The 14371-nt window shown below is 41.3% G+C and overlaps 1 protein-coding gene across 12 annotated transcripts in view; it reads right to left on the bottom strand.

Annotated features, from left to right (window-relative positions):
* The window catches only part of GRK3 (G protein-coupled receptor kinase 3), a 180581-nt gene that overhangs the window by 6879 nt on the left and 159331 nt on the right, over nt 1-14371 (bottom strand). For 10 of the 12 annotated variants that reach the window (XR_008379551.1, XM_053588388.1, XM_053588390.1 and 7 more), the window contains 5 exons: nt 11405-11471; nt 10019-10114; nt 6530-6692; nt 3232-3368; nt 765-878 (listed from right to left, as the gene is read on the bottom strand). Coding sequence is in view for 9 of the 12 variants with exons in the window: in XM_053588388.1 (XP_053444363.1) it covers nt 765-878; nt 3232-3368; nt 6530-6692; nt 10019-10114; nt 11405-11471 (577 nt within the window). In the remaining 3 variants the exon portion in view is untranslated. Of the gene's footprint in view, nt 1-764; nt 879-1956; nt 2074-3231; nt 3369-6529; nt 6693-10018; nt 10115-11404; nt 11472-14371 lie in introns of all 12 variants that reach the window. The other 2 variants (XR_008379552.1, XR_008379553.1) reach the window with 2 other exon arrangements.

The raw sequence follows: 14371 nt of genomic DNA, 5'->3' as shown, positions 1-14371 counted from the left end.
CTACTTTATCCCTCAAAATGCACTCCTTTAAATGCACACACACAGACACACACAGGATTCTTTCAGCACGACACAAGTAGAAAACTATTGGAGAATTAAGTTTGTGCCACAATTCAACTTAAGGTAAAGAAAGATGGCATTTCCTCTCAGACGATCACTTCAGTATCTTATGTTTATTTAAATATATAAACCTTAATCATAAGCGGGCTTAAAGAGAAGATCTGGAAAGTCACAGAACAAATAAAAGTCTAGGCCCCATTAAATATAGGACAGCGTTTCTAAATAGAGTAATGAAATTCCTTCATGTACTTCTTCCTGACACTTTTAACATTTGCTTTTTAAAAAATAATTATTAATTTGGGCAGTGCCTGTGGCTCAGTGAGTAGGGCCCCAGCCCCATATACCAAGGGTGGCAGGTTCAAACTGGGCCCCGGACAAACTGCAACAAAAAATAGCCGGGCATTGATGCAGGCGCCTGTAGCCCAGCTACTTGGGAGGCTGAGGCAAGAAAATCGCCTAAGCCCAGAAGTTGGAGGTTGCTGTGAGCTGTGATGCCAGGCACTCTACCAAAGGTGACAAAGTGAGACTCTGTCTCAAAAAAATAATAATTATTATTAATTTGCTGAAAACCTTGCATCTTGCGGCTTTCTTACTAAGTATGTAAGTGATAACACCTGGAGTAAGAAAACTGTTTTATAAGCATGCAGCTGTCCTTGCTTAGTATTTATAAATTGTTATTTCACCTAAGAAAAAATAAAACTCACCTCACATTGCAAGACAAATTGCTTCCCTCCTTTTATTCTGAACAAAATACATTTTTTGTCTTTAATCTGAGTTTCTTCCACAGAGAGAATCTGATCCATTGTCAGTAAATTTTGCTAACCAGAAAAATAAAAATTCAACATTATTTTACATTGTTGCATGATTTTTAGGTTAAATTAATAAACACTAATACCAAAAACTATCAAATAAGAACAAGTAAATAAAAAAGGGTTTTTTTCTTTCTTTGCTGATATTCTAAAGAACACATACAAAAGTTCAATTTATAATATTTCAAAGAAAACTACAAAGACAGATTTCAACAAGGAAAACTAGAGAAACTGTTCCCTCAACACAGAACTGATTGTGAATGAGTCACAATATATTTTTTGTATCACACACGCATCTAAATTCTATCAATAAAGTTGCGAGAGAAAAATGAAGCTCATGATTTACATGAGCAAAAGGTGTGTAGTTCAGTTTTAACTCAGCAACTCAATAAATGTTTGGCAATCCACAGATCAGCTTGTAAGCCAACAATATTTTGATAATATCAAAATGATGTTTTAAATACAGGTGATTTCCTTAAAAGATTTTCATACTGGGTCTACAGCATTATTGCTTAAGGTGAAGACTATAGTGCAGGGAATTCCTTACCATTTTATGTTTTTCTGGATAAACCCTCCAGGAATCCCAAATGGAAAATAGTCATAAACTCTCATGTTTTCTTTTTCCTAATTTATACTTACAAATCCACTCATGCACAAATATGTTGAAAAGTGGGACAATTTCCTTTGAACGTGCATAGCAGTGACTTGCCAGTAGACAGCGTAATCGGTGTAAGATGCCCACGTCTACTCATTATCTGAAAGCAGACTGAACTTTGGGAGGTACTTTACTCCTTACTAGCCACTAAGTTATAATTCAGAGACCCCCAAAAGAGCTTTATTACTTGGAACTCAGATCCTACATCCTAATTTTTAAAAAATGACTTTTCTGGCACAAGTGATAGTGAGAAGATCTTGTTTATTTTTAAAGAATGCAGTAATATGCAATTATGATAATTCATAATTAAATGGCAACTTCACCAGCAGGGATTAAGAAATACAGTCCAAAGTTAAATATATAAGATTTAGACCCACTATTTTCTACTCTTCTGACTACTGGATAACTGATGGGTGGTATTCTAATACATACAAAACAGAAACAGGCCTTCTCCAAGAGCAGAAAGCATGCCTCCCACCACAGTCAGTCCCTTCCACGGTGATCAGCCCTCGGTTCCTCGCACAGCAAGGTCTTCACAAAGGCGCCTGACTTGTGGAAAGGTACAGGGTTCAGTCATTCTGTCTTAGCTCTTGAAATAATCTTAAAGGGCAGCTACATCTCCCTATCTGTCATATGATTCACTTACACATTTCCAACAAGGTAGAGACATAAAGAAATAGCATTTGGTGGCCCTGCCTCTACATCAAGTATCGCAGCTGGTGACATTTTATTTGACCTAACTAAAAGAAGCTGATTAATGGAGAAACTGAGAGCACAGAGAGACCTGAGTCTGACTCACCTCAGTTCCTCACTGTCCAGCTGTGTCCTTGGTGCCAGACCTTCCCTCTGTAAGTCCTGGTGTCCTCTTTATAAAATGGAAGTTGGACCCTCCATGGCTACTAACCAGACTGAATTTGCTTATAGCACAGTCATCCCTTGGTATATGTGGGGATTGGTACTAGGCCTCCCCAGGATCCTGAAATCCACACTCAAGTCCTGATATGAAATAACACAGGGTCTGAATACCCTATGAATATCCTCCTACATACTCTAAATCACCTCTGTGTTACTTGTCATACATGTAAAGGCTATGTAAATAATTGTTCTACTGTATTGCTTTCTATCTGTACTTGTTTTTATTGTTGTACGGTTATTTTTTTACCATTTTTCCCTCAAATACTTTTGATCTGTGGTTGATTGAATCTGAGGATGTGGAACCTGCAGACACAGAGGGCTGACTATAGTTGTTGTAATTTCTATTACTTTCATTTCACAAATAAGGAAACCGAGGCTTATGGTCACTATGATGTGCTCAAAGTCCCAGAGACACTGGCGGCCGATCTGGGTGCCTGTGTGTGACTCTGGCATGCTAGCTTTTTGGGAGGCCAATCTGAGCACCTGCGTGTGACTCTGGCATGCTAGATTTTTACCTTTTTTGATCTCTCAGCCTTCTTCGGACTCATCTGATGATGCAGGGCTTTTGACTTCACAAAAGACCACATTCTATTTTCAGATACTACAATGTTCTTCCTTGACTTGGAAGTTTAAAACTTCAAAAGTTTGAACATAACAATCTCAGGTGTACAAGTTAAAATAGACACTCAGAGTTCAAGAGGATATTTTATGAAACATGTCAGCAATATGAAATAACCTTTTGACCTTGAACATCCTGAAACTCTGTGCCCCGTTAGACTGCCTTGGACTTACCCGAGACTCCCCCTCTCCTCTCCACTCAAGTCTATTTGGAAAGAGGTAAAAATAGCGACGCTGCCACTGAGTCAGAAATGGGTTTCCCAGTTTCAACATGTACCCGTGCATAATGCAGTCTTTTCCCAGAGCATAATCTGTGGAATACAAAATAACTGTAAATTAAATAGGCTCAGGGACAAAATGTCTTAGCAGTATTATTCTCAAGAAAAGAAAGAATGACATACTTTTTGGAAAAACCAAGTTGCTATAATTGTAGCACACTACGGAAATCATTATTTTAGTTTTTAACACATGTGCACCAGGAATCTAGAGATTAGAGGTTTCTTCCACTTGCTCTCTACTAACATATCAAATGGTTGCTTCTCAAAATTCTGATAAATCATAATGTTCCTTTACTGCTTTGAAAGGGCAAATGCTAGTTGCCAAACTATTTTTTCATTATATATATAAAATGAGAATTAAAGAATAGAAAGTATTTAAATTTAGACTATCTCCAGAGTACCTCTACTTTTATATGAGAAAGGGATTCTCCCTTTAATCTTTCTTTTATCTTACAAATAATAATAGAGTGGGGATTTTCTTGTCTAGGTAAGCAAAAGTAACACAAGCATTGAAAACAGTTCATTCTGCAGCTAGAGGTTAGGTTCATTCCTCAAATACATGATCATGTACAGAGACAATTCACACTCGTGTTGAGTTCTGTTTATCTGCTTTAGGGGATATACTGTCTCTTAAAAATAAAGTTAATCTTAAAGCCTTCATTAAAGAGTTTGGTGATTGTGCCAAAATCATTCATTTAGTCACTTCTTCATTCAACAAATATTATGTGAATGCCTAGGTGCCTGGCACGTTCTGGGTAGTCTGGATTCAGCAGTGAACAAAAGAGAATGAAATCCTGCCTCAGGGAGCTTACAACTCTAGTGAGAGATTTGGATAATAAATAAATAAGCAAAACCCAGTGGTGATGGGGGGGGCATTTATGGAGTTGCTATTTTAATCAAAATAGTGCCTGCATTTCCAAAGTCTATTTAAACTAAGAGTGTAGTCACCCCTCCAGTATCCACTGAGGATTGATTCTTGGGCCTCTGCAGATACCGGAATCCTCAGATGTTCAAATGCCAACATAAGATGACTCAGTATTTGCATATAACCTATGTACCTCCTCCCATATATTTTAAATCACCTCTCGATTACCTGTAAAACTTAATGCAATGTAAGTGCTATAAATAGGTGCTTACACTATATTCTTTTTTCCTTGTGCTATCATTATTATTATTTTTTTTTTTTTTTGAGACAGAGTCTCACTCTGTCACCCTGGGTAGAGTGCTGAGTTGTCAAATTCTTGGGCTGGAGTGTTCCTCTTGCCTCAGCCTCCCAAGTAGGTGAGACTACAGGTGCCCACCAGCACCCAGCTATATATACATTTTTAAGTAGAGACAGGGTCTTGCTCTTGCTCAGGCTGGTCTGGAACTCCCGAGCTCAGGCTAACCACCACTTTGGCCTCCCAGAGTGCTAAGATCACAGCTGTGAGCCACCATACCTGGCCTGTTTATATTATTTTTTATTGTTGTATTATTTTTTCCAAATATTTTCAATTCGTGGTTGAGTAAATGTACAGATGCAGACCAGAGATACAGAGGACCAACTGTGTTGGACCTTTTTCAGAGATCTACGCCTAGACTATATGTTGCTGTGAGGTGACTTCTGAGATCATCACCCTAGACCTAGCTACGCACGGCTGGTTATGAACATGTAAAGATAAATTTATTAATTTGCTAGGTATTCTGTCTAATTAAAAAGATCCATTTCAACAAGGTCATTAAGGTGTGTACTGTCAGGATTCTAGTGACATTATGGCCCTGCCTTGAGAAAATCAGCATGAGTACAATTTTTGTGTAAAATCTGCTATGGCAAACAGCACAGGTGATGGCAACAGACTAGTCCTCTAAAGAAGAGCTGACAGATGACAGTCATGTCCCTACATAACGGAGGCAAGCGGTTTAAAGATATACAGTATTCCTTTGGTGTATTCTGGCAACTTTTATATCTGGGATATGTCATCCAGGATCGAGGACACTTCAAATACTGTAGGAAAATTTACAGATAAGACCAATGGCCCCTGTGCCTCCTCTGAATGAATCCTTTGCCTCCACCAAAGTAACCTACTAATAGAGTGAAAATATTTCTGGTCCTTCTTCTTATATAAGGTTAACCTTGTAAGAATCTTTGCTCAGGACTCGGTGCCTGTAGCTCAGCAGCTAGGGTGCCAGCCACATACACTTAAGCTGGCAGGTTTGAATCCAGCCCAGGCCTGCCAATCAACAATGACAACTGCAAAAAAAAAAAAAAAAAAAAAAAGTCGGGCATTGTGTGGGCACCTGTAGTCCCAGCTACTTGGGAGGCTGAGGCAAGAGAATCCTTAAGCCCAAGAGTTTGAGGTTGTTCTGGGCTGTGATGCCACGGCACTCTATACAGGGTGACATAGTGAGACTCTGTCTCAAAAAAAAAAAAAAAAAAGAATCTTTGCTCAGAGGAAACGTGAAATATCTTACCATAATCATCAATTACATTTAAAAAAAATCCAAAATCCATAAAATCTTAGAAAAAACCCAAACTCATAAAAATCTTAGAAAAATACAGAGCAACAAACAATATTTAGTGAATCAAGAATGATTAATTTATTTCATTCTCAATGTTATGTTTCTTACTTTGGAAATTCTAATAGGGTACCCAATTATTTAATATTAAAATATGGTTAGGCAATTCCTTGATGCTATTTGTAATAAAAATGTATTTAGACATTTATCTTTCTTCTTGAGTGACATGTTATACCACTTTCCTTACCAGGACTGGCTACATACATCTTGGGGCCCAGCAGAAAATGAAAATGTAGGCCCTTTGCGCAAAAATCATTAAGAATCTGAGATGATAACAATGGAGCATTAAATTAGGCCTGATGCCCTATATGACCACAGAAGCCTCCCATCAGTGGCACCGGCCCTGTTCCTGGCACAGAAATACTCATTCTTCACTGAAAAACATTTCCAAACTAGCCCCCAAACACTGCAAGAAGACAGACTAAAGAAACATTGCTGTCTCCTACTCTATGTGTTGACTAAAACACATAGAGTAGGAGACAGCGCTCTTCCAAAACAGGGAAAACTAAAAACAATTTATGGTCTTGCCACCTTTTCTGCTGCAAAATACTTTCTGACCCAAATACTCTTTCAGCTTTATATGACAGTTTGAAAATTCATTGCATTAGAAACGCACTGAGACACATTCATTATTTTACCTTCTTCATGGCCAAGTTGCTTATTTTTAGCTCTCTTCCTGGCCTCCATTTTATCTGTGTCTGCATTTACTGCTTCATAAACTGTTTCGGCTACTTCCTGCTGCCAGCGTTCAGAGATTACCAAGGGGAAGTTCTTGTAGAGTTCTTGGTCACAATCAAGCAGCTGATTATTTTAAGAAATCAAGACATTCATGATTTAACAGACTTACAATGGCAACAGAGTCAAGAGTGTGGTGACTGGGTCAGAACTGTACATAGGAAGATGACTGGGCGAGCATCTTTTAGAGACAGCTCAGTAGTTGTCATGAATCTTTGCTAATGACAACTCAAGCAACCAGGACCCACAGACAGAACTCAGCAGCACGTCATGCTCAGTCCCAGAACAGTTGGGCTCGGCCCAATCTGCTATACTGTCTTCATGACACTTTTGCTGATGAAATATTACAGGTGCAGAGTTTTACCTGAAGATTGACAGATTGACCAAAAGATTCTGACAACAAAGTAAAATTTGAATTTATGGTAAAGGTTATTTATTTATAAAAGTAGAAAAATAGATCCTTATAGTTTTAGAAATAATTATAAGGAACAAGCCAAGATGGCTTTCTAACCTACTCTCGATGAAATCTGAAATGTTAGAAAAACAAAAGGTAAACTAAGCTGAACTTACGATTATTAATTCCATGTACCTTACAACTATTTAAAGTTTAATAGTATAAAGCACAAAATACATAGACAATTTAGGCAACACAGCCTTTAAGAGTTGTTATAATAAAAATCACACGTAATGATGGCATTTTTCTATAAAATAATTACTCAAAATCCTTCGTTCTGCCCTCTAGGTAAAGGTGCACTTTGAATATGAGTAAAGAAAATGGGTTTATGTATTAGCTATAGTTTTATGGCAAATGCTAGCAGAGTTTCTGATAGAAACACATTTGTCTTACTTGAAGCACAAAACCCCTTTAGAGACCTAATTTGCTCATTCCTCTGTCTGAGATAAGTGAGGATAAATATCATGACAGACAAGATATTCAGAAGGACAAGAAAGAGTAAAGAGTCTAAGGCCCCCACCCACAACCCTCTAGTAAATCAATGGACCTCTGGAAGAACGTGCATCCCACATCCCACATCCCAACCTGAAGACTGATGCAGCTAGTCTTACTGGTAACGTGCAAACATGTGTCGATTTTGAGATCTCTTTGATTTGTAGACACTTTTCCTCTTTCTGTTTTGTTCAGATGTCCAATCTCAGCCCAGGCTATTATAAAATCCTTGGTTGTTCTGAATGTGACCAGAGGCATGGGTGTGTGCATGTGAACCATGGGTGTTACAGACCCCTAGGCCCTGTGAGCTCCCGTGATCAGGCACACTGAGACAGAGCCTGAGAAGTCAGGCGACAGTCAAAACATACTCCCTTCCCAGGTATCTGTTCTGAAATGGTCAACTCTGCTTTATAACAGACTATTCTATCTCCTACAACCTCAGAAAGCCTTGCTCTTTATGACTCAGCCTATGGTGCTGAAAATAAATAATAAAAAAATAATTAAAAAAAAATTTTTTTTTTTGCAGTTTTTGACTGGGGCTGGGTTTGAACCCGCCACCTCCGGCTTATGGGGCTGGCGCCCTACTCCTTGAGCCACAGGCACTGCCCCTAAAAATTTTTATGTTTATAAGAGGTAAGCTTCCCCCCTTACCCCACCCCACCCATTGGTTAAAAAGAAGAACTTATTATTTGGGCTGCTTGCTAAAGTTAAACCACAGAAAGTTTCTCAAAATCGATTCCCCCACTGGACTTGGCCATCCCGGGGCCAGGACCTTGGCACTCATTTGCAGGTTTGCAGCCGAGTCCCAGCTGCTCATGACTTCTGGATCTAAGTGTTTGCCTTCTCAGCTCTTCTCAGGATGAACCCAAACCATAGGAGTAGGAACTACCAGTTTGTTGGACACTGAAGATAAGCCAGCAGGTGTGAGCAGGTGGTGTCATTTATGCTCAGAGAAAGCACAGCAACAAAACCACCCACCCATATATGAGAAAACCAAGACTCAGGAGGTGATGGGATGGCTCAAATTCACTCAGCTGCTAAGTGTCAGATCTGAGCCCAGTCTGTCTCATTCCAAAGCCTAGATTTTGGTTCACAGAAGTTTAAAGTATGAGAATCCTTTTTTAGCATCAAAAATTTTCAGGGGCTCCCACATAAAAGTAGTTTTATTTTTAGCACCCTTTGATGGATAGTAGTACATCTAATGACAAGATTCTATTGTGATAGCAGTAATCCTTTTAAACAGCATTGTAAATTCATTGTTCCCTAAAGCACTAGTGCACAGTAGTACTCAGACACCTGCCAGCTCTTGATGGTGCAGGCACAGGCCTGGGCAATAGTCTGGCTGCTATTCCCAGGACAGCACTGGTCCAGACCACAGACGGTATCTCTGCGTTGGCCAGCAATCCCTATAGCCCATGGCCTGGACCCTCCGCACTCTGCCCCTACCTAACTTATGTCTCCTGAGAAGACAGTCTGTGAATTCCCCAATCACCTTTATCACTCGGCACCTCCTCTCTCCTGGTGCCACCTGCTCTGATCAGCTGCGCTCAGTTCCGAGCTGCCTGATGCATTGGCTTCCACATGCTGTGCTCAACAGCTGCTCCTGTTCCCTTCAATCCTCCTGTCTTCCTCCAGCCACTTCTGTTTCCAGAGTCTAGTTGGTTCATGTCCTGTATGTCTCCAGTTATAGACCCTGCTAGACCCTTGCTTTTTACTTGCCACTCTTTAATCTACACCTGACCGGCAAGGGCTTCGATAGTGCTCCTGCCTTCTGGAGGGGGGAAGTTCTGTGGCAGTGGGTGGGGGAAATGAGAGGCATCAGAAAGGTATAAATGCAGGCAGGGGGTGGGGGGTGGAGTTGGGAGAGCCTGGGGCGAGCTGTCAGCGTGGGGGTAGATGACAGCTTGACATGGAGTTTTGATACGCTTTGATTTAGCATCTTAAAGAAAATGATTTTCTCTCTCAACTCACCAACTCTAATTATGTCTTGTCATTACTTGGAGAAATAATGATATGAACGAAAGTTTGAAAAATGCAGAGCATTATATAAAAAACAGTGATTATTTCCCCTTTGATTGACAAATGCAAAATGATTCACGCTGTTTGCTCTTTTCATCCTAACACAGGGAGATCTAAAGACTCTGAAGAATTGAGATAACTGGCTCTTTTGCACTAGGCTAAGTATGTTTGATATCACAATTTTTTTCCTCCTTCATATACTTAAGTTCTATTTCAATCCCAGAAATTCCAAATCAATGAAATTGTACTATTCTGCAACTCATCAAAAATAAAATTAGTCAAAAGAAAGTTTTCATGGCTTTAGGTTCTAAATACATTCTTCAAACATGTAGATAGATATTCATTTGTAAGTTACATTCCATAAATAACCCAATACTAAAACAATCGCTAAGATTAACCAATTTCCAACAAAAAAAAGAGAGGCTACCTTAATGCCTTTGGTATCCTCTTCATCAAATGAGCCAATATCGAAGGCGTCAGCAGCATTGACCTCTCCTCGGGGGGGAATCAAGGGTGGTGGGTACTGGGAGATCCAAGGAGCATGGCATCGTTACCACATGGCCGTTAGGCCCTGTCCCAACTTACCACCCCATACGAAGGACACAGTGCAGGAGGTCAGCATGCTATCCCCCTGGGTACAGCACGTGGCTCGAGCTTTACACAGGTCACATTACACATTTCACCTAAGAGCCTTTGTCTTGAACACCCAATAGCCTTTGCTTTGAACGGCCCGAAGTTAAGGAGAAAAGGACCAATGCCTAGCAGGGGTCCTCAAACTTTTTAAACAGGGGGCCAATTCACTGTCCCTCAGACCATTGGAGGGCCAGACTATAGTTAAAAAAACAAACGAACTATGAACAAATTCCTATGCACACTGCACATATCTTATTTTGAAGTAAAAAAACAAAACGGGAACGAATACAACCACACCACCTCGTGTGGCCCACAGGCTGTAGTTTGAGAACCCCTGGAAAAGTCTTAAATAATTCTTAAATAACAAAGTCTCAAGATGGCATGCCCCCCCCCAAGCTCAACCTGAGAAGGCACGTTCTCTCAGAGGAGACAGCACCACTTTTAGGCTACTAGAGCCGTAACAGGTGTGGGGGGCTGGGAAGAGGCCTGGCACGCTGAGGTCAAGGCTAACTGAACCAGGCGTCAGCCTGGAACTCTAACCAGGCAGGACTGAGAGACTAGTTTTTCTTTACTACAGAACATCATCCTTCCTCTGCAGCTTGAGTTGAGGCAATAAGAAGCCCAAAGCTGATAGCCAAGATTAAAAAAATAGTAATTTGCTTTGTTTCCTGTGTCAGTGTGGACACAACACAGCTTAAAATAAAGAAAGGGAATTATGCTGATACAAAACCATGCTAATTCTTAAAGTACGTAGTACTGGGTTAGAAAATATATATAAACTTAGGACAGAAGTTTCTTGTACATTTTTATATAGGTCTGTGTAAAAATATGGTCACATATTGAGAGAAGAATTCAAGAAGATGAGCTAAAACTAAAAAAGTCTCAAATATATGTACATTTGAATTAGCTAGATTACAGCTCTACTTTATCTTTTATTAATTTATACGGAAGATATCTTCAACAATTTTATACTAGGGAAATGAAGAGGGAGAAGTTGCCCCAAAGGGGTCACACTTAGGGTAGCAAAACCCTGTGGACACAGGAGCTGGGGGGTCTCCGGGGAGAGAGCCAGGAAGCCAGCAGTATGTAGAGAGACCAAGACAGGGAGAGAGAGGGGGAAGGAGAAAGGGAGAGACTAGAGACACGGGCACGGGGCGGCGCACCCAGAGCGAGGGCCTACCTTCTGTAAGTAGACGTGCTGCCAATCAATGCCTTTGAAAAAGGTGTGCTGCTTTACTTCCTGTGCCCTGGAGGAGAAGGAAAGAGTCGTAACAATGGTGAGCATGCATCCGGAAAGGTAAGAACTACAGAGGGCGCCAAGGAAATGTATACGCATCTCAAGAAATGAAAAAAGCGTATTAACATGGTAATACTCAAAGTGTATCAATAACAGACGAGTACAAGGCGCACTTGACTTCTGCAATTACGAGAAGTGCTCAAGCGGTCACCATCAGCCTCCGGACACTTCTGATTACAACAAACCGCTGCTTCAGCGGCACTGACCAGAGCGTCCATTTGCATGGCTGCATGTGCTTGTTTCAATTTCTTCCTGAAGTACCACCAGTGTAGCCGGACACCACATCCTTCAAGGTCCCCCATAGGTAGAAGTCAGGAGAACAGAAACGGGGGTGGGCGGGACTCAACCACACTTCTTTGTTCTACTCGTTGTCCTGGCAGAACAGGTCAGCTCTCCCATCTCAGTACGTATAATAATCTTGGGGTGAAAACTTCCCACTTTGCTGTTCCTGTTCCTGTACTTGTTCTGTGAACTCCTGTCTGACATTCACACTGTTTGGTAGACTTCTGGGGTCAGCGTGTGAACTGTTCCAACACCACCAGAAGGACCTGTTGCTGTGAGAGGCCTCCTGGATCTTCCCTGTGCCCATTACACACCCAGCACCGTGTGTCTCACACTCGCTGCAAATCAGTGCAATTGTTAGGTGGTTGGAGGTTCCGTTGGACACTCATGCCACCTTCATCATTGTACTAATGCAACGATTTCGAGTTTCAAATACCAGTTCAAAGTGCAATAGACATGCTTCTGCCATTTTCTTTGACTGAACTGCCTATCACACGGTGACACCAGCATTCATTTGATTAATGCCATCTTTGCAGTGAACGATATGCTACACATAGCTACCATAATTCAACTTAAAAAAGTAACACATAGATAACATCTCTTAAAACGTGTATAGATTTTTTTGACTCCCCAAGTATTTTGTGAAAATTGTCTCCTATTAAGAACACAGAGGGACAATTATTTCTAGTTCTTTAAGAAAGCAAGGAAAATATTTCCTTCATAGCAGCAGAGGAAACCCTGTGATGTTTAGAACTGCTGTCTGTTACACCTAGGAATATTATCCCATATGACCGTTTATTTGGGGTGTTTATTTTGGTTTAAGACAGCGTATAAGTTTGCACAGATATAGGTACACACACATGCAATAATTCCACAGTCATAAGAACATAATTGAAATAAGAATTAACTTGGAGGTTTACACCTTAAAGAAATTTACAGCAAACGTCTGCAAGTCATGCTCAATGGTGTAATAGGAAAATGTCAGGAATGTGAAGCACCACATATACATAATTTACTTAGAAACAAACTGGGAATCGAATAATACAGTGCATATAAACTCCTTTGTAAATGTAAGGAACACGTTTTCTTGAAGGTCATGATTAAGACTCAGTGTACACAGAACAGAAACTGCACACTCTGAAGCCAAGCCAGCACAGGGGAATGTGAGCTCCCAGCCACCCCGGGCATTCTCTGCTCATAGGGCCCAGAGCTGGCTCTCGGGGGACTCTTCCCCTGCAGTCACTCCCCGGAGCATTTTGCCCAGCCTGGGGTTTAAATGACTTTATTTGCCTTGATATGACTCCCAAATCTATGTCTTAAGCACCACCCTAAGTCCTGTGCTCCAAAAGCTTCCCCTTCAGAGCTGCACCTGCTCATGCCAGGCCGGAATCATCCTGGAAGCTGTCAGACCTGACTCCTTCCTACTTCATCCTGGTCTCCACGTCTACCTACCTGTAGTCTGTGGCCCCATCTCACTTCATATGATGCACAAATAATCTTCTTAAATGAGCTCACCGCTCCCTGCTCACACTCTCCCAAGGCTTCTCTTAAAGCTCACAACCAGGCCCAGTGCCTTGGAGGCCTGATCCTGCCTGGAAGCCCTCCCGCATGGACCCATCCCACTGGATGGCCACGCCTGCCTTGTACACAGCCTCAGCCCAACACTTAGGACAGTGTCTGGCACTTGGTGTGTGTCCCGCAGATATCCACGAGATGAAGGAAGAATCCAAGGCAAAGGATGGCCCTTTGCATTTCCCGAAGAGACACTAAGATGATTTTCCTGTTCTGCTCTATTTTGTGAGGATTGATCATCATCTACACATTAAACGTGGAAATCTAAACAAGAAGTTTTGCTTACACACGTCTGAGCCATTGCAAATACCCCAGAGAAAAGTCTCGGGTCCACGCCCGCGAAAGAGCACAAGCATACAACTTTGCCCCTTCCCAGTAATCACTGCAGTGCTTTGACAGGAACGTGGAGACATCAGTCCTCCACAGAGAGCGAGAGAGGGTCATCAGCAGATAAGACAGGGGCGCACGGAAGGCTGGCGCCTGATGGCAGAAGGAAGCAGAGGTGTTGCCCCAGGGACAGAGCCAGTGTGCTGAGTTTTAGCCTTATCACTGTGGGTAGCTGCAGGTGAAACACAGGCCTGGACCTGCATGCACACATACGTGTACACACGTGCACACCCACACATACCATTACTTCCTTCTCCCACATCCAACCCCCCAAATATCTGTGGCTGACTATTTATTCTAACAGGAGGGAAACCTCTGAAATATTCTACTGTTAAGAAATTAAACCTTCTAAAGACTTATTTTTAAAATATCAATGAAAGGGTTGGAAATTTAAACTACCAGAAAGTAAAACCTGCAATCATGGTGGCTCACACCTATATCCCAGCCCTTTGGAGGCTATGGCAGGAGGATGGGCAGGAAGCCCAAGAGTTCTAGACCAGCTTGCATGATACAGAAAGACCCTGTTTCTACAAAAAATAAAAAAATAAAAATTCATCTAGGTGCAGTGGTGTGCACCTGTATTCCTAGTTACTCGGGAAGCCGAGGTGG

Source organism: Nycticebus coucang, chromosome 4, assembly GCF_027406575.1.
Source record: "Nycticebus coucang isolate mNycCou1 chromosome 4, mNycCou1.pri, whole genome shotgun sequence".
In the NCBI taxonomy this organism is placed as follows: domain Eukaryota; kingdom Metazoa; phylum Chordata; class Mammalia; order Primates; family Lorisidae; genus Nycticebus; species Nycticebus coucang.
Note: the sequence above shows the minus strand (reverse complement) of the source record. Positions and strands in the feature narration are given on the sequence as shown.